The 20,053-nt window shown below is 39.2% G+C and overlaps 1 protein-coding gene across 1 annotated transcript in view; it reads right to left on the bottom strand.

Moving 5' to 3' along the window:
- The window catches only part of RNF175 (ring finger protein 175), a 73,425-nt gene that overhangs the window by 5,456 nt on the left and 47,916 nt on the right, over positions 1–20,053 (bottom strand). Inside the window, 3 exon segments of the mRNA XM_061191032.1 lie at positions 10,446–10,547; positions 13,559–13,692; positions 18,124–18,247. Coding sequence (XP_061047015.1) covers positions 10,446–10,547; positions 13,559–13,692; positions 18,124–18,247 — 360 coding nt within the window.

The raw sequence follows: 20,053 nt of genomic DNA, 5'->3' as shown, positions 1-20,053 counted from the left end.
ATATTACTCAGCCATAAAAAGAAATGAAATGGAGGTATTTGTAGTGAGGTGGATGGAGTTAGAGTCTGTCATACAGAGTGAAGTAAGTCAGAAAGAGAAAAACAAATACAGTATGCTAACACATATATATGGAATCTAAGGAAAAAAAGAAAAGGTCATGAAGAACCTAGTGGCAAGACGGGAATAAAGACACAGACCTACTAGAGAATGGACTTGAGGATATGGGGAGGGGGAGGGGTAAGATGTGACAGGGTGAGAGAGTGGCATGGACATATATACACTACCAAATGTAAAATAGATAGCTAGTGGGAAGCAGCCGCATAGCACAGGGAGATTTGGTCACTGCTTTGTGACCACCTAGAGGGGTGGGATAGAGAGGGTGGGAGGGAGGGAGACACAAGAGTGAAGAGATATGGGAACATATGTATATGTATAACTGATTCACTTTGTTGTAAAGCAGAAACTAACACACCATTGTAAAGCAATTATACTCCAATGAAGATGTTTAAAAAAAAAAAAAAAAGAAAAAAATCTTCCAACAAACAAAAGCCCCGGACCAGATGGCTTCACAGGTGAATTCCATCAAACATTTAGAGAAGAGCTAACACCTATCTTTCTCAAACTCTTGCAAAATATAGCATAGGGAGGAACACTCCCAAACTCATTCTACGAGGCCACCATCACTCTGATACCAAAACCAGACAAAGATGTCACAAAGAAAGAAAACTACAGGAGAATATCACTGATGAACATAGATGCAAAAATCCTCTACAAAATACTAGCAAACAGAATCCAACAGCACACTAAAAGGATAATACATTATGATCAAGTGGGGTTTATCCCAGCAATGCAAGGATTCTTCAATATATGCAAATCAATCAATGTGATACATGATATTAACAAATTGAAGGAGAAAAACCATATGATCATCTCAATGGATGCAGAGAAAGCTTTTGACAAAACTCAACACCCATTTATGAGAAAAACCCTCCAGAAAGTAGGCATAGAGGGAACTTACCTCAACATAATAAAGACCATATATGACAAACCCACAGACAACATCATCCTCAATGGTGAAAAATTGAAACCGTTTCCACTAAGATCAGGAACAAGACAAGGTTGCCCACTCTCACCACTATTATTCAACATAGTTTTGGAAGTTTTAGCCAGGGCAATCAGAGAAGAAAAAGAAATAAAAGGAATCCAAATTGGAAAAGAAGAAGTAAAGCTGTCACTGTTTGCAGATGACATGATACTATACATAGAGAATCCTAAAGATGCTACCAGAAAACTACTAGAGCTAATCAATGAATTTGGCAAAGTAGCAGGATACAAAATTAAAGCCCAGAAATCTCTTGCATTCCTATACACTAATGCTGAAAAATCTGAAAGTGAAACTAAGAAAACACTCCCATTTACCACTGCAGCAAAAAGAGTAAAATATCTAGGAATAAACCTACCTAAGGAGACAAAAGACCTATATGCAGAAAATTATAAGACATTGATGAAAGAAATTAAAGATGATACAAATAGATGGAGAGATATACCATGTTCTTGGATTGGAAGAATCAACATTGTGAAAATGACTCTACTACCCAAAGCAATCTACAGATTCAATATAATCCCTATCAAACTACCACTGGCATTTTTCACAGAACTAGAACAAAAAATGTCACCATTTGTATGGAAACACAAGAGACCCCGAATAGCCAAAGGAATCTTGAGAAAGAAAAACGGAGCTGGAAGAATCAGGCTCCTGGACTTCAGACTAGACTACAAAGCTACAGTAATCAAGACAGTATCGTACTGGCACAAAAACAGAAATATAGATCAATGGAACAGGATAGAAAGCCCAGAGATAAACCCATGCACATATGGTCAACTTATCTTTGATAAAGGAGGCAAGAACATACAGTAGAGAAAAGACAGCCTCTTCAATAAGTGGTGCTGGGAAAACTGGACAGCTACATGTAAAAGAATGAAATTAGAACACTCCCTAACACCATACACAAAAATAAACTCAAAATGGATTAAAGGCTTAAATGTAAGGCCAGACACCATCAAACTCTTAGAGGAAAACATAGGCAGAACACTCTATGACATAAATCACAGCAAGATCCTTTTTGACCCATCTCCTAGAGAATGGAAATAAAAACACAAATAAACAAATGGGACCTAATGAAACTTAAAAGCTTTTGCACAGCAAAGGAAACCATAAACAAAACGAAAAGACAACCCTCAGAATGGGAGAAAATATTTGCAAATGAAGCAACTGACAAAAGATTAATCTCCAAAACATACAAGCAACTCATGCAGCTCAATATCAAAGAACAAACAACCCAATCCAAAAATGGGCAGAAGACCTAAATAGACATTTCTCCAAAGAAGATATACAGATTGCCAACAGACACATGAAAGAATGCTCAACATCATTAATCATTAGAGAAATGCAAATCAAAACTACATTGAGGTATCACCTCACACTGGTCAGAATGGCCATCACCAAAAAATCTACAAACAATAAATGCGGGAGAGGGTGTGGAGAAAAGGGAACCCTCTTGCACTGTTGGTGGGAATGTAAATTGATACAGCCACTATGGAGAACAGTATGGAGGTTCCTTAGAAAACTAAAAATAGAACTACCATACGACCCAACAATCCCACTACTGGGCATATACCCTGAGAAAACCATAATTCAAAAAGAGTCATATACCAAAATGTTCCTTGCAACTCTATTTACAATACCCAGGACATGGAAGCAACCTAAGTGTCCATCAACAGATGAATGGATAAAAAAGATGTGGCACATATATACAATGGAATATTATTCAGCCAGGAAAAGGAACGAAACGGAGTTTTTTGTAGTGAGGTGGATGGACCTAGAGACTGTCATACAGAGTGAAGTAAGTCAGAAAGAGAAAAACAAATACCGTATGCTAACACATATATATGGAATCTAAAAAAAAGAAAAAAAAAAGAAAATGGTCAGAAGAACCTAGCGGCAAGACAGGAATAAAGATGCAGACCTACTAGAGAATGGACTTGAGAATACGGGGAGGGGGAAGGGTAAGCTGGGACAAAGTGAGAGAGTGGCATGGACATATATACACTACCAAACGTAAAATAGATAGCTAGTGGGAAGCAGCCGCATAGCACAGGGAGATCAGCTCGCTGCTTTGTGACCACCTGGAGGGGTGGGATAGGGAGAGTGGGAGGGAGGGAGATGCAAGAGGGAGGAGATATGGGGACATATGTATAGGTATAACTGATTCACTTTGTTATAAAGCAGAAACTGACACACCATTGTAAAGCAATTATACTCTAATAAAGATGTTAAAAAAATTCTCTAGAAGGGATCAATAGCAGAATAACTGAGGCAGAAGAATGGATAAGTGACCTGGAAGATAAAATAGTGGAAATAACTACTGTAGAGCAGAATAAAGAAAAAAGAATGAAAAGAATTGAGGACAGTCTCAGAGACCTCTGGGACAACATTAAATGCACCAACATTCTAATTATAGGGGTCCCAAAAGAAGAAGAGAAAAAGAAAGGGACTGAGAAAATATTTGAAGAGATTATAGTTGAAAACTTCCCTATCATGGGAAAGGAAATAGTTAATCAAGTCCAGGAAGCACAGAGAGTCCCATACAGGATAACTCCAAGGAAAAACATGCCAAGACACCTATTAATCAAACTATCAAAAATTAAATACAAAGAAAAAATATTAAAAGCAGCAAGGGAAAAACAACAAATAACATACAAGGGAATCCCCGTAAGGTTAACAGCTGATCTTTCAGCAGAAACTCTGCAAGCCAGAAGGGAGTGGCAGGACATATTTAAAGTGATGAAGGGGAAAAACCTACAAACAAGATTACTCTACCCAGCAGGGATCTCATTCAGATTTGATGGAGAAATTAAAACCTTTACAGACAAGCAAAAGCTGAGAGAGTTCAGCACCACCAAACCAGCTTTACAACAAATGCTAAAGGAACTTCTCTAGGCAGAAAACACAAGAGAAGGAAATACCTACAATAAGAAACCCAAAACAATTAAGAAAATGGTAATAGGAACATACATATTGATAATTACCTTAAATGTAAATGGATTAAATGCTCCAACGAAAAGACATAGACTGGCTGAATGGATACAAAAACAAGACCCTTATATATGCTGTCTACAGGAGACTCACTTCGGACCTAGGGACACATACAGACTGAAAGTGAGGGGATGGAAAAAGATATTCCATGCAAATGGAAATCAAAAGAAAGTTGGAGTAGCAATTCTCATATCAGACAAAATAGACTTTAAAACAAAGACTATTACAAGAGACAAAGAAGGGCACTACATAATGATCAAGGGATCAATCCAAGAAGAAGATATAACAATTGTAAATATTTATGCACCCAACATAGGAGCACCTCAATACATAAGGCAAATACTAACAGCCATAAAAGGGGAAGTCGACAGTAACACAATCATAGCAGGGGACTTTAACACCCCACTTTCACCAACGGACAGATGATCCACAATGAAAATAAATAAACACAAGCTTTAAATGATACATTAAACAAGATGGACTTAACTGATATTTATAGGACATTCCATCCAAAAACAACAGAATTCACTTTCTTCTCAAGTGCTCAAGGAACATTCTCCAGGATAGATCATATATTGGGTCACAAATCAAGCCTTGGTAAATTTAAGAAAATTGAAATCATATCAAGTATCTTTTCTGACCACAGTGCTATGAGACTACATATCAAATACAGGAAAAAATCTGTAAAAAATAAAAATGAAATCATATCAAGTATCTTTTCTGACCACAGTGCTATGAGACTAGATATCAATTACAGGAAAAAATCTGTAAAAATAAAAACACATGGAGGCTAAACAATACACTAGTTAATAGCCAAGAGATCACTGAAGAAATCAAAGAGAAATCAAAAAATACCTAGAAACAAATGACAATGAAAACACAACAACCCAAAACCTATGGGATGCAACAAAATCAGTTCTAAGAGTGAAGTTTATAGTAATACAATCCTACCTTAAGAAACAAGAAACATCTCAAATAAACAACCTAATCTTACACCTAAAGCAATTAGAGAAAGAAGAACAAAAAACCCCCAAAGTTAGCAGAAGGAAAGAAATCATAAATATCAGATCAGAAATAAATGAAAAAGAAATGAAGGAAATGATAGCAAAGATCAATAAAACTAAAAGCTGGTTCTTTGAGAAGATAAACAAAATTGATAAACCATTAGCCAGACTCATCAAGAGAAAAAGGGAGAAGACTCAAATCAATAGAATTAGAAATGAAAAAGGGAAAGTAACAACTGACACAGCAGAAATACAGAGGATCATGAGAGATTACTACAAGCAACTATATGCCAATAAAATGGACAACCTGGAAGAAATGGACAAATGCTTAGAAATGCACAACCTTCCGAGACTGAACGAGGAAGAAATAGAAAATATGAACAGACCAATCACAAGCACTGAAATTGAAACTGTGATTAAAAATCTTCCAACAAACAAAAGCCCAGGACCAGATGGCTTTACAGGCGAATTCCATCAAACATTTAGAGAAGAGCTAACACCTATCCTTCTCAAACTCTTCCAAAATATTGCAGAGGGAGGAACATTCCCAAACTCATTCTACGAGGCCACCATCACCCTGATACCAAAACCAGACAAAGATGTCACAAAGAAAGAAAACTGCAGGTGAATATCACTGATGAACATAGATGCAAAAATCCTCAACAAAATACTAGCAAACAGAATCCAACAGCACACTAAAAGGATCATACATTATGATCAAGTGGGGTTTATCCCAGGAATGCAAGGATTCTTCAATATAGGCAAATCAATCAATGTTATAAACCATATTAACAAACTGAAGGAGAAAAACCATATGATCATCTCCATAGATGCAGAGAAATCTTTTGACAGAATTTAACACCCATTTATGATAAAAACCCTCTAGAAAGTAGGCATAGAGGGAACTTTCCTCAACATAATAAAGGCCATATATGACAAACCCACAGACAACATCGTTCTCAATGGTGAAAAAGTGAAACCGTTTACACTAAGATCAGGAAGAAGACAAGGTTGCCCACTCTCACCACTATTATTCAACATAGTTTTGGAAGTTTTAGCCAGGGCAATCAGAGAAGAAAAAGAAATAAAAGGAATCCAAATTAGAAAAGAAGAAGTAAAGCTGTCACTGTTTGCAGTTGACATGATACTATACATAGAGAATCCTAAAGATGTTACCAGAAAACTACTAGAGCTAATCAATGACTTTAGTAAAGTAGCAGGATACAAAATTAATGCACAGAAATCTCTTGCATTCCTATACACTAATGATGAAATATCTGAAAGTGAAATTAAGAAAACACTCCCATGTACCACTGCAACAAAAAGAATAAAATATCTAGGAATAAACCTACCTAAGGAGACAAAAGACCTGTATGCAGAAAACTATAAGACACTGATGAAAGAAATTAAAGATGGTACAAACAGATGGAGAGATATTCCATGTTCTTGGATTGGAGGAATCAACATTGTGAAAATGACTCTACTACCGAAAGCAATCTACAGATTTAGTGCAATCCCTATCAAAGTACCACAGGCATTTTTCACAGAACTAGAACAAAATATTTCACCATTTGTATGGAAATACAAGAGACCCCGAATAGCCAAAGGAATCTTGAGAAAGAAAAGCGGAGCTGGAGGAATCAGGCTCCCGGACTTCAGACTATACTACAAAGCTACAGTAATCAAGACAGTATGGTACTGGCACAAAAACAGAAATATAGATCCTTGGAACAGGGTAGAAAGCCCAGAGATAAACCCACGCACATATGGTCACCTTATCTTTGATAAAAGAGGCAAGAATATACAATGGAGAAAAGGCAGCCTCTTCAATAAGTGGTGTTGGGAAAACTGGACAGCTACATGTAAAAGAATGAAATTAGGATACTCCCTAACACCGTACACAAAAGTATACTCAAAATGGATTAATGACATAAATGTTAGGCCAGACACCATCAAACTCTTAGAGGAAAACATAAACAGAACACTCTATGACATAAATCACAGTAAGATCCTTTTTGACCCATCTCCTAGAGAAATGGAAATAAAAACAAAAATAAACAAATGGAACCTAATGTAACCTAAAAGCTTTTGCGCAGCAAAGGAAACCATAAACAAGACAAAAAAACCAACCCTCAGAATGGGAGAAAATATTTGCAAATGAAGCAACGGACAAAGGATTAATCTCCAAAATTTACAAGCAGCTCATGCAGCTCAATATCAAAAAATCAAACAACCCAATCCATAAATGGGCAGAAGAGCTAAATAGACATTTCTCCAAAGAAGATATACAGATTGCCAACAAACACATGAAAAAATGCTCAACATCACTAATTATTAGAGAAATGCAAATCAAAACTACAATGAGGTATCACCTCACACCAGTCAGAATGGCCATCATCAAAAAATCTACAAACAATAAATGCTGGAGAGGGTGTGGAGAAAAGGGAACCCTCTTGCACTGTTGGTGGGAATGCAAATTGATACAGCCACTATGGAGAATAGTATGGAGGTTCCTTAGAAAACTAAAAATAGAACTACCATACGACCCAACAATCCCACTACTGGGCATATACCCTGAGAAAACCATAATTCAAAAAAGTCATGTACCACACTATTCATTGCAGCTCTATTTACAATAGCTAGGACATGGAAGCAACCTAAGTGTCCATCAAGAGGTGAATGGATAAAGAAGTTGTAGCACATATATACAATGGAATGTTACTCAGCCATAAAAAGAAACGAAATTGAGTTATCTGTAGTGAGGTGGATGGACCTAGCGTCTGTCATACAGAGTGAAGTAAGTTTGAAAGAGGAAAACAAATACCGTATGCTAACACATATATATGGAATCTAAAAAACAAACCAAAAAATGGTCATGAAGAACCTAGGGGCAAGATGGGAATAAAGACGCAGACCTACTAGAGAATGGACTTGAGGATACGGGGAGGGGGAAGGGTAAGCTGGGAGAAAGTGAGAGAGTGGCATGGACATATATACCCTACCAAATGTAAAACTGATAGCTAGTGGGAAGCAGCCGCATAGCACAGGGAGATCAGCTCGGTGCTTTGTGACCACCTAGAGGGGTGGGATAGGGAGGGTGGGAGGGAGGGAGATGCAAGAGGGAGGAGATATGGGGATATATGTATATGTATAACTGATTCACTTTGTTATAAAGCAGAAAGTAACACACCATTGTAAAGCAGTTATACTCCAATAAGGATGTTAAAAAAAAAAAGAAAAAAGTGTATGTGCTCCGAGCTGAATCTCAGTTAAGGAGGTTGCTCTACCTACAGCCACGTAGCAGAAATAGTCATTGTTATTTACACTACACCTAATTTCCAAAAATAAATCGAATCCATCCACTTTAAAATCCCCAAATATCATAATCCCAAACAAGAATTAAAGGCCATGGTCACATACTAAAAAAAATAGGAAAGAGGGGAATGGTTACAGTGGAAAACCAAGAATAATGGGAACTACCGTAGTGAGCAAAAACAGCTCTGGCAGGAGAACTGTCAGCTCATCAGAGGGAACTCATTGCATATTACAAAGAAAAACATTAGTTCATAGATACTACATACTTTATCCTCGTATCTTTGATAAATTGTACTAAGGGAACTTAATTAATACCCGGTATCTCTGTTAGCAATGTTCCACACAGAAAGGCAGAGTTTTCACATGTAGCTTTTATCTTACACTGAGTCTCAATAAAGAGTACATGTATTTCTTTAGCTGCCTTAGAAGAATGACGATTGTTGTTAGGATGTTACATTCAGAAATAAAGTTCTGTATCTCATAGGGAAAAAAAAAGAGTACATGTAGTATTCAAAAGTTTCTTCTCTCAAGACCATTTCTTTCTCTCGGAGAAACCAATTGTCCTTTGTTACTTAAATGATTGTTAAGGTGACATTTATGATCATATCACCAATTTTATAACAAAGATTTATGTACTGCAGTTTCACAAGTAAGTTATTAACCAAAAGCTGTTCTGGACTCGTGTTAGGATGAGTGGAGGAGAGGAAGGTGCATGACAGGCCTTCAGCCTTGCCTGTACCTACCTCGCAGGGACTCTGCGAGGAAGGCTAGGCCTGGGAAGGGAGCTGGTGGCCACAGAGGGTGCTCTCTGTTGATGGCGTGCGGCTCCGAGATCCAGCGGCCCACGCACGCTGCCTCCTCCACTGCCCTGCTTGCAAGTCCTTCCTTGGTTTGCAGTCCCCAGAGATGGGGGCATTGCTGCCAACAGCTGCCGGTTCAAACTAAACACTTAGGGTTTGAAGAGTCGGCAGGGCAGGGAGCAGGGTGGGGGTCTCCTTTAGCACTGTGAATGCAGGTGACTGGAACTCAGAAGGAACAGTAAGGCTGTCACTTAGGAGAAGAGCGAGTACTTGGCAGGCGGAAACCATCCCCTCAGTGCTCTTCTGCTTAAGGGGGGATATGTTTTAGTTCCATTTACACCCCTGGAAGATATACACTCTGGTCTTGCGCCAGTGGGGGGTTGAGGGCTAAGTCTTTGTAGTCAGCTCTGGATGGGGACATTCACTTCCTGTGACCTTAAGGAGATTTGGATTTATCCAGTTAGGGATCCCTGCTGTCTATAAAAATCCTTTTGCCATTTGCTGAGCAAATCTGTAGTAGGTCTTCACTCCTTTCAATATTATTATTACTTAGGTTAGCCTAAGAAAAGATGAGCTGTAGCAAGGAATTAAAAAAGCCAAAATTCAGGGGAAAAACCCCTACTCATGTCTGGAAATAATACAATTTGGTACACCTTAAAAATACTTTTCTATTCTAGCTCACATTTGGGGCCTTTAAAATTTCAATTCTAATCTATTTGTCTCCCCTCCCACTCGTCCCATCCACCTGTTACCTATCATCTATCTGTTTGCCTATCTATCTATTATCTATCTATCTATTATCTATCTGTCTATATCTATCTATCTATCTATCTATCTATCTATCTATCTATCTATCTATCTATCTATCTATCTATCTATCTATCTATCTATCTACCTACCTACCTACCTACCTACCTACCTATCTTATCCTTCCATATATTCACCTATCTTTTGCAATGTCCCATCACATTTCCACTAAAGCCCTAATAGTGGAATACGTGGAATATAAAGAGTAGAATGTATCTTTTTTGGCATTTAACTTCCTAACTAGAATAGTAACGTAAGCACAGGGGAGAAAAGAAACCAGAAAGTTGTTTTGAAATAGGTGGTTAGGGAGAACAGAATGTTTTCTGCTGTACCTATAATGAAGATAAGGAAAGTTTAGATTAAAGAATACATCACCAGAAAAACATTTAAGATAATATTTCATAACTTTATAAAAAAGGATACGGGTTATTGATCATCCTCTTCAAATCGACCTTCTCTTTGCAGTAAGGGCACGTCTGCTTTTTACCAACAATACACCAACCTCGGATGCAGAATTCATGAAAGCTTAGGGATCTTGTCAGGGAAGCTTCTGGATATTAAAGGGCAAGGTCTGCTTCATCATGATGTAATGGAAGTGATCCCACCTGTAGGGCAGAGTGGCGGAGGTGGGAATGGCTCTCGGCTATGACTCAGTTGTGTCCATCACTCTCTTAGGGAGATTCTGCAGGACAAGGGAACCACCAAGTCCCAGAGGAGCCTGGAGTCAGAGCTGCAATAGCTTATGACCCTGAGGAATTTACTGATCTTCTTGGCCTTACGTGTTCTTACCTCACTCAATTCTTGTGATTAAATTAGATAAAGAATGTGGACATGGTTTTTTACAGGAATGTCTTACGTATACATATCATTGTATTTCTCTGTCTCGCTTATCATGCATTTTTCTGTGTTTACCGTAGAATCTCTCCATTCGGCTTTTTGTGCACCTACTCACTACCTACTATGTATGTAACCAGACTTGTCTTAGGCACTAGACAAGTTTAAATTATTTGTGGTCAAGAATTTGTGCAAATATTTCTGTTAGCTTCATAAGTTTTTTCTCAACTTTTTATTACTGATAAAGGGCCAGTTATTTTTTAATAGAATATAAACCTATAATGAACATCTAAAACTCTAGGCATTTACAGATTCAGTTGTACACATCCCCTTGTCCAGAAAGTTTGACCCTTTGGCCCCAAAGTTGCCAGTGAACTGTATGTTTTCCTGCAGCACCAGGGACGGAGTCTTACAGAGCACAAGTCACTCTGTGTCATGACTTTCTGTGTATTTACATTTCTCTCCGGGTAATATGTTACCTGTGGGACCATGACTCATCCATCTTTGTGCTCAGCACCTTAAGCAGTGCCTAAATGCCTATTTATTGAACAAATATTTGAATGAATCATTCAAAACCAATTACTTTTGCAAATGTATTTCCCCCAGGTTCCACAGCTTATAGATTTGGGTAAAATGATTAACTATAATGAGATCCATCATGTTGATTTATTTCTACAGTTGTTGACCCCAGTGTGGCTTTCTGGATCAAGATCACACAATGTGCTGCCTGGCCTGCTACACACCTGTGTGAACAACAATCATGTTCCTTCTCTAACAGACGGAGGGTATGAAGGTGGAGGCAAGTCAAGGCCATGTAGATGATTCCTCAATATTAGATCTGTGTGCAACTAAGAGTTCCCACTCTTTTATGTTCTTGGCGTTGGGGTCACTTTTGCAACTTGCTTGGGTTAACATACAGTGTACTATAACAAAGATTCTGAATCACAGCCCATACAGCTCTTCATTCAAAAGGGCTGGAGTACAGCCCCTTCTTCCAGATAGGTATGGCATTCAGGGGTCATCGAGCCAGCATCGAAATGTCCATCTCCTCTTTAATATTCTCTTTCATCTTCAAAATCTCGTCTGCAAAGCTTGCACACTGGTAGAATTGCCGCAGAGCAAGACTCAGATCCCCGTCCCCTTGTTAATATGATTCCGGTTTGCCCACTCCTTGTTAATATGACTCATGCTAAAATGGGCCATTAATAATACTCCCTGCAAAGCAAATTTAAAGGTGACTACATTTTCGATTACATATGCACACATGTACAACAATCCCTAAGGGCTTTTAAAGGTGAAGAGAGAGAAAATACTTCCACTTGCAAATGGCAGAAGGGGCTCTGTTCCAACATTTGAAAAGTAAATCATACTTAAAACTATCTACTAAGATAGTTTTTTGGGAAAGGTATCACACTGAGAAACCACATAGACTTCCACATGGGGTATCTTTGTGTTTCTCACCTTAAAATGTTAAGACTTAAAAGTTGGAATAATACATTTCAGATGAATTTGGTCCAGTTTTTGACTCTCAGGATTGAATAAATGGAATCTGTCCAGATTAAACAGAATCAAATCATGAGTGCTGCACATCTAGGGTATTACTGATTGAGTTAGGTGGGCTCCAGAGGCAAAAGACAGATGGTTTAACCACCTCATAATGCCAGAACTTTGACCGGACTGAGTGCATAGCAATATTATAAAATTGATATTGTACTATAAAATAAAGATAAATGATGCCTTTTTTTCCCTCTCTTAAGAAAAGAATTAAAATACTGATTGTTGGCCAACGCAAACACAACTCTGGTATCCAGAGTTACTTGCTCAGGCAGGGCAGGCTGCTGGGCTCTTGACCTCAGCATCTTTCAGCACATGGAGATCTTCCTCACGGTTACTGGAGTCCCAGAGGATGCTGGTTTCCAGGCCCAGGCTGGTCTGGTCCCTAATACCTAAAGATCCCTCAGCCAGTAGATAGCGATTTGGGGTACAGCCCATAGGCAGAGGGACCAAATAGTCCAAGAATTGGGTGCTCACGTTTTGGTCCCTCCTTGTGTAACTTAAGGTGTCCTGCTGCCTGTGATGTTATCCTCTTTTCAATACCAAAGCTGATACTTGGCTTCCCCCATCACCACTGTTGACACAAGCAGGTTCCTAAGGATTATTTCCAGGCAAAGAACACCACTTTGTCGTTCTTGTTCCTGTGAGACTCAGACACGGGCTCCACCTGGAGAGTCCTGAGTTCCTCCCTGCACCTGAAACTTCACTCTGTTTTTCACTCCCCAACCCTTTCTCTCTCTTGTCCTTCTTGGCTACCTGTTCGCTTATAGCTTCGCCAGCTTTCCCAGCCAGCCTCTGCACAGATGCTGTAGCCCTCCTGTCTGTGTGGCATGAAGATTCCTTTTTAAAAAAGAAATTACTGGAGGAGGAGGAGGTTCACCTCCTGCTAATTAAGAGCAGTTCATTATTCAGCAGGGATTGCCAGAAAGTCTCAAAAAGAAGATGGGTGGGAGGATAAAGGCTTGGGGTTTGGGGATGAGCGTTAAGCAAGGCAGAGGGTGGGGGTAAGGGGAGGAGAGGAAGGAGAAGGGAAGTGATGAGACAGTCTTCCCTGACTGGCTATCTCCCACGCCCGACACAGATTATCTGAAAATTGCCTCCTGGCACTGGCTTGATGAAGACCAAAGGGTCTCCCATGAAAAGGATACACATGCTTGCACGAAAGCTGGTAGGTGTTTTCAATGGGTCTTTCTTCATCGAGCACCACGATGATCTTCTGCCCACAGATGGCACAGATGTTGTCTGACAAGCTCCTGGTGGGCATCCCACTGACTCTGTAGAACTGTTGGGGGAAAAGCACAGAGCACCACCATTCTTGGAACACAGGGAAGCCACTGCCAGGCTTGGGAACATAGTCTTTACTGTTTCTCTGTTGGTTTAGAACTTGAAACACTTTTTCCCATAGGGACAATGCCACTGTGGGGTAAAGGTTTCTAGGCAAAACCCCACTGAACCCCAAATGGACCCAAAGCACATCGCTAATTATAACTACCTAACCTCCCCACCAAGGAATCCTTTGAGAGGAACAGTTTTTATCCAGAGCTGTAAGTTCAGACTCACACGGGAAGCTTTTTAAGCGCACCCAGAGCCTGACCCTTCCCTTTATTTTCCTGGAGACTCTGATTCATAGATCTGGAGTAAACCCAGGCATCTATGTATCTTTTAATTAATTTTAATATAATTAAAATTTTAATATAATCCCAAGTGATTATACGGAGCACACAGACTAATCCCATTAGAAGGCAATGCATCCAGAACCCTAATTTAAGGCACTGCGTCTCCCCAGGGCTGTGGATGAGGAGTGATTCTCAACATTGGCAGCACATTAGAATGTCTCAGAAGCTTTTTTAAAAATAAAATATTTATTTTATAATAGCTTTAAACTTAAAGATACGAAGATAGTACAGAGTTCCCATACCAAGTTTCCCTATGAATAACATCTTACATTAGTATGGTACATTTGTCACAATTAATGAGCCAACATTGATACATTATTATGAAATAAAGTTTATACTTTATTCAGATTACTTGGTTTTCCCCTAATGTCCTTATTTTGTTTCAAAACCCCACCTAGGATACCATTAATTATCGTGTCTCCTTAGGCTCCTCTTGGCTTTGGCAGTTTCTCAGACTTTGGTTTTTTTCTGACTTTGACAGTTTTGGAGGCAGGTATTTTGTAGAATGTCCTTCAATTGGAATTTAGCTGATGTTTATTCTCTTGATTACTCTGGGGTTATGGTTTTAGGGAGGAAGATAACAGAGGTGAAGTGCCATTCTTACCACACCGTAGCAAGGGTACATGCAGTCAACATGACGTCACTGTTGATGTTGACCTTGATCACCTAGCTTGAGGTAGTGGTTGTCAAATTTCTCCACTATAAAGCTACTCGTCCTTTTACTTCTTTTTATACTGTACTCTTTGGAAGGAAATCATCATCACCATGAGCAGCCCACACTTAAGGAGTGGGAAGTTATAAGTTATGCTCCACCTCTGCATTAGTCAGTGTTCTCCAGAGAAATGGAACTGATAGGATATGCATGAGTGTGTGTGTGTGGAGAGAGAGAGAAAGAGAGAGGGAGGGAGAGGGAGGGAGAGATGGAGGGAGGGAGGGGAGGGAGGGAGGGAGAGGGAGAGAGAGACTCATTTTAAAGACTTGGGACTGGGAAGTCTGAAACATGGAGGGCAGGCTAGCAGGCTCTAAACTCTGCAAAGAGTTATTTCAGACTTAAGGCAGAATTACTTCTTCTCTGGGAAACTTCAGTTTTTGCCCTTAAGGCCTTCGACTGATTAGCTAAGACCCATCCATATTTTCAAGGGTATTTTCTTTCCCTTAAAGTTAATCATATCTACAAAATACATTCAAAGCAACATGTAGACTGGTGTTTGATCAAACAACTGGACACCAGAGGCTAGTCAAGTTGACACATAACATTTAACCACACAACCTTCTTAAGGGTGGAGTATCTACATAAATTATGTGGAATTCTTCTGCATAGGAGATTTGTCTGTTCTCCTCTATTTATTTATTTTATTTATTTATCTATCCAATCATTTATGTATGTCACTATGGACTCATGGATATTTATTCTATACTTTGAGTCATAACCCAATACTATTACTACTACTACTACCTACTATTGTGTTGCTCAAATTGTTTCAGCTTTGGCCATTGGGATCTCTTTCAGTTGGCTTCTGTGTCTCTTTGACATATCCCCATCATTGTGGGTTTTTTCTTGTGTGGGGTTTTTTTTGAGCACTTCCTTACTTTCTGACACTACAAGATACTCCAGGCTCATATTGTATATTCCCTGCCAAGATCAGAATCAGCCATTTTTCCAAGAAGCACTGCTTCCTCTTATTATAGAATGGTATTACAAACCAAGATCTGGGTACTCGGTGTGCTCACTGCTACTGAGGTGTCATTGCTTCTAGGGCTTCATAGCTGACAGAGCAAGGAAATATGTCTGTATATACTAACCCATGTGTATACACATATCTATAAATATTTCTATATGTATCATCTACATTAAGATACATTAAGCTAAACATGAGTTCAGACTGGTGTCTTTGACTCATCCATTACTACATAGATCATTCTACCCTTTTCTCCTTGCTTGTATGTAAGCTTCTGAGAGTAAGAAATGTAGCTCCCACAATCGGTCTTCCATTTACTTGGTAGTCCAATTCCAGAATACATGTATAGTGGTATCAAAATTGTTAACCCATAGCCCTGAGGGAAACTACTTTATGAACTAGCATACAGTGCTTATGTATAGTTCCTTTTGCTTTTAATCTTAGATCTCCACTCATTTCAAAGTGACTTAGGTCAGCACTTTCCCCCCACCCCCTTCAGTGAGGTTATTTCATACATTTGTAATACAGTTAAACTCTTTTGTCACAGTCTACATTCTATCCTGGCATTCCCTGACATCCTAAATGATTTTTTAAGATTTGCATACATTAAGGTTTACCCCTTCTGCTATAAAATACTGTTGATTTTGACAAATGCATAGTGTCATGTATTCACCATTAGAGTATCATACAGAATAACTTCACCACCCTAACAAATTACCTGTGCTTCACACATTCAACCCTGCTCCCTCCCTAACCCCCTGGCAACCACAGATCTCTTTAGCGTCTCCATAGCTGTACCTTTTTCAAATTGTCATAGAAGTGGAATCGTATAGTATGTAGCCTTTTCAGGCTGGCTTCTTTCACTTAGCAATATATATTTACAATTCATCCAAGTTTGGCATGGCTTAATAGCTCATTCCTTTTCCTAGGGAGCTTTTAAAACAAAGCAGATGCATTGGCTCCACTCCCAGAGTCTGACTTAATTAGTGTGGGGCTTAGGCGCTGGGGTGAGAATGGAGAGTGCTCATCCTTTGCTTCCTCTTTACCTCTGTCACAAGTGTGCATGCACACACACACACACACACACACCCCATCAGTTTAAGTCACAGATGGCTGTGCCAATGGCTCGAGGCAGGGGTTTTTATGTATCTGGTGGTTGGAAAGAGGATGACAGGAGATGACAAGATGTTGAAGACTGGTGGGGTGGAGTCAGGTGAGAAATCTCCAGGATGTTGGTGCTTAAAGACTTGGTTGTCTTGCCAGGTTAAATCTCTTCTTCCTGGTCCACTGGAGAACAGAGGATATACAACTCTTCTCTTCCTCTCCTGTCCATAAACAAGCACAAGAGGCTTTGGGAATTTTTTAAAGGGGGGATGACTCTGGTTTTTGTTGGAGGAACTAGGAGTGAAAATGCTCCCTCCTGTGCTTACCTTAAACCTTATAAGAAAGGCAGTTGTCTTAGAGATTACACATGCCAGGGCGATTCCAGAATTTCACTACAGAAGTTGGATTCCAGGCTCTAGGAAAAGAGTAAGATGGAGCCTACAGAGATGGGAGATGAAGTCAAGGTCTTGTTTACTCAGTCCTCTCCCATAAAGAGAGGGAGAACAACAGTCCAGAAGTTCACTCTTCTCTTGCCACTCACACTGGTTTTTCCATTTTACATCTGGCTGTGTACCAAAAGACTGGTAGAGGGCAGAGATGTGGAATTTCTGAAACCACTGGGTCTTCCCTGGAGCCCTTGGTATGCAAGTTTTTAAGAGATGTGCATGTGTTAGACACAGATGGATACTCCTAATATCTGAATCTGGAATCCATCTAACCAGAAAGTATGTCCATTCTGAGTTTTAATTTTAAGAGAGTTAAAAAAAAACTATTAGGGATTTTTTTAAATTCCAGGGAAGAATATTACAGTTAGAATACATTTAGCACACTTTTTTTGTCTTCTACTTCTTCAAATGCTGTATAATGATAACTGCTGTATAATGATAATGATAACATCATATCTTTATGATGAGTATTACTCTGAGGCATTGGTTGATTCTAAAGTGTTTTATGCGCATCAAATATGACTTTTATTTGCATTAACAGAGATCAAGAGTTTTTGTTATTGCTGAATTTTTACTAATCCTTTATTTTTATTTTTTTAGATTAATTTTTAGTAATCCTTTATATGTTGGCAATTGGAGTATGCTAGACATGGTTACTTCCAGATAATCTGATGCCAGGAGAATCCAGGGAGCAGTTGGGCTGACAGAACCAAAAAAGACTTATCTGTTTTTGAAAATGGATGCAAATGTGTAAGATGAGACCATTTTTCCATGTACCATAAATGATTTCAAAGAATGAAAGCAATGCTTCCCCTATAGTAGAAGCCATGTAATCTGAGCAGATCTCTGCAAAGTCTCTCCCCATTACTCCATAGTAGAGGCCATAGAACAAGGGCACGATGCCAAAATCCATGGAATCTCTAGCCTTGATTCTATTGAAAACAACAGTGAAGGGAAGTAAGGACGTGGCATTTGCGGGGATGGGTGAGGGCTGCAGCTTGGAAAGTATTGGGTTGGCTAAAAAGTTCATTCGGTTTGCCCAAAACCCCGAACGAACTTTTTGGCCAACCCACTATTTGCTGCCATGGTATCTAATAGAGCCTTGGGGCCCCCATTTATTTGTTTAATGTTTCTTTTTTTTTTTAAATGAAAGAATTTAAAATTCTCTCAATTCCATTCAAATTTTACTACTCAGGGCTAAGTGGACAAAGTCATTATTGAGAGTGTTTAAAGGCTTCTTAGGACTGCAGTGCTGAGACAAGCCAACTCTAACCAGCAGTTCTCAAGCTTGGCTGCGTGTAGAAAAACCTGGGCAGCTTGTAAAAACCTCCATCCCCAGGCTGCACCCTGGGCCAATTACATCAGGCTCTCTGGGGTGGGGGGCCTGTGCAGCAATATTTTTGGAGGCTCTCCAGACACCAGGTGATTGTAGTGGTCCGCTAACATTAGGAACCTCTTTAATAGTCCAATGGTTCTCAGCCCTAACTGTAGATTGGAATCACCTGGGGGAGATTTAAACATATACTGATACTTTCAGGGGCTCTAATTTAAGTGGCCTGGGCCGAGGTCGGGACAGCAGCTAGGGTTGAGAATCCCTGCTATCAAACTTAGATTTTACAGAATGCTTTCAAATACTTTATCTTTCCTAAAAATATTTGAGATAGATATTATTATCCCCAATTTACCTTTGAAAAAATGCAGACTTAGAAAAAATGATTTGCTTAACATGACAATTGGTACAAAACGAAACCAGGAATCAAGCGCAAATTTTGAGGCTCTTTGCTGCTATGCCGTGGTTGCCGTGTGTTAATAAAAAAAATCTTTTTGCAAGTTGGATCATATTTCAAATGCACTTGTATTCTCTATGACAACCCCTATTTCTTTTTTAAAGGTAAAGGTTTCTTTAAAAAGTAAATGATTAGTATCACCTCACACCAGTTAGAATGGGCATCATCAGAAAATCTACAAACAACAAATGCTGGAGAGGGTGTGGAGAAAAAGGAACCCTCACGCACTGTTGGTGGGAATGTAAATTGATACAGCCACTATGGAGAACAGCATGGAGGTTCCTTAAAAAACTAAAAATAGAATTACCATTTGACCCAGCAATCCCTCTACTGGGCATATACCCAGAGAAAACCATAATTCAAAAAGACACATGCACCCCAATGTTCATTGCAGCACTATTTACAATAGCCAGATCATGGAAGCAACCTAAATGCCCATTGACAGATGAATGGATAAAGAAGATGTGGTACATATATACAATGGAATATTACTCAGCCATAAAAAGGAATGAAATTGGGTCATTTGTAGAGACGTGGATGGACCTAGAGACTGTTATACAGAGTGAAGTAAGTCAAAAAGAGAAAAATAAATATTGTACATTAATGCATATATGTGGAATCTAGAAAAATGGTGCAGATGAACAGTTTTGCAAGGCAGAAAAAGAGACACAGATGTAGAGAACAAACGTATGGACACCAAGGGGGGAAAGCGGGGGTGGGGGCGGGATTGGTGGTGGTGGGATGAATTGGGAGATTGGGATTGACCTATATATACTAATACATATAAAATAGATAACTAATAAGAACCTGCTGTATTAAAGAAAAATAAAAATTCAAAAAGAAAGTAAATGATTAGCTTCTAATGTAATATCTGGATCTTAATCATTGCACTTTTGATGTGCTATCTCTGTAAACAGTCTCAAATACTAGCAATGGATGTAGGTGGGTCTG

This window comes from Eubalaena glacialis, chromosome 5 (assembly GCF_028564815.1).
Source record: "Eubalaena glacialis isolate mEubGla1 chromosome 5, mEubGla1.1.hap2.+ XY, whole genome shotgun sequence".
NCBI classification, from domain to species: Eukaryota; Metazoa; Chordata; class Mammalia; order Artiodactyla; family Balaenidae; genus Eubalaena; species Eubalaena glacialis.
This window is presented reverse-complemented; position numbering and strand designations above follow the sequence as displayed.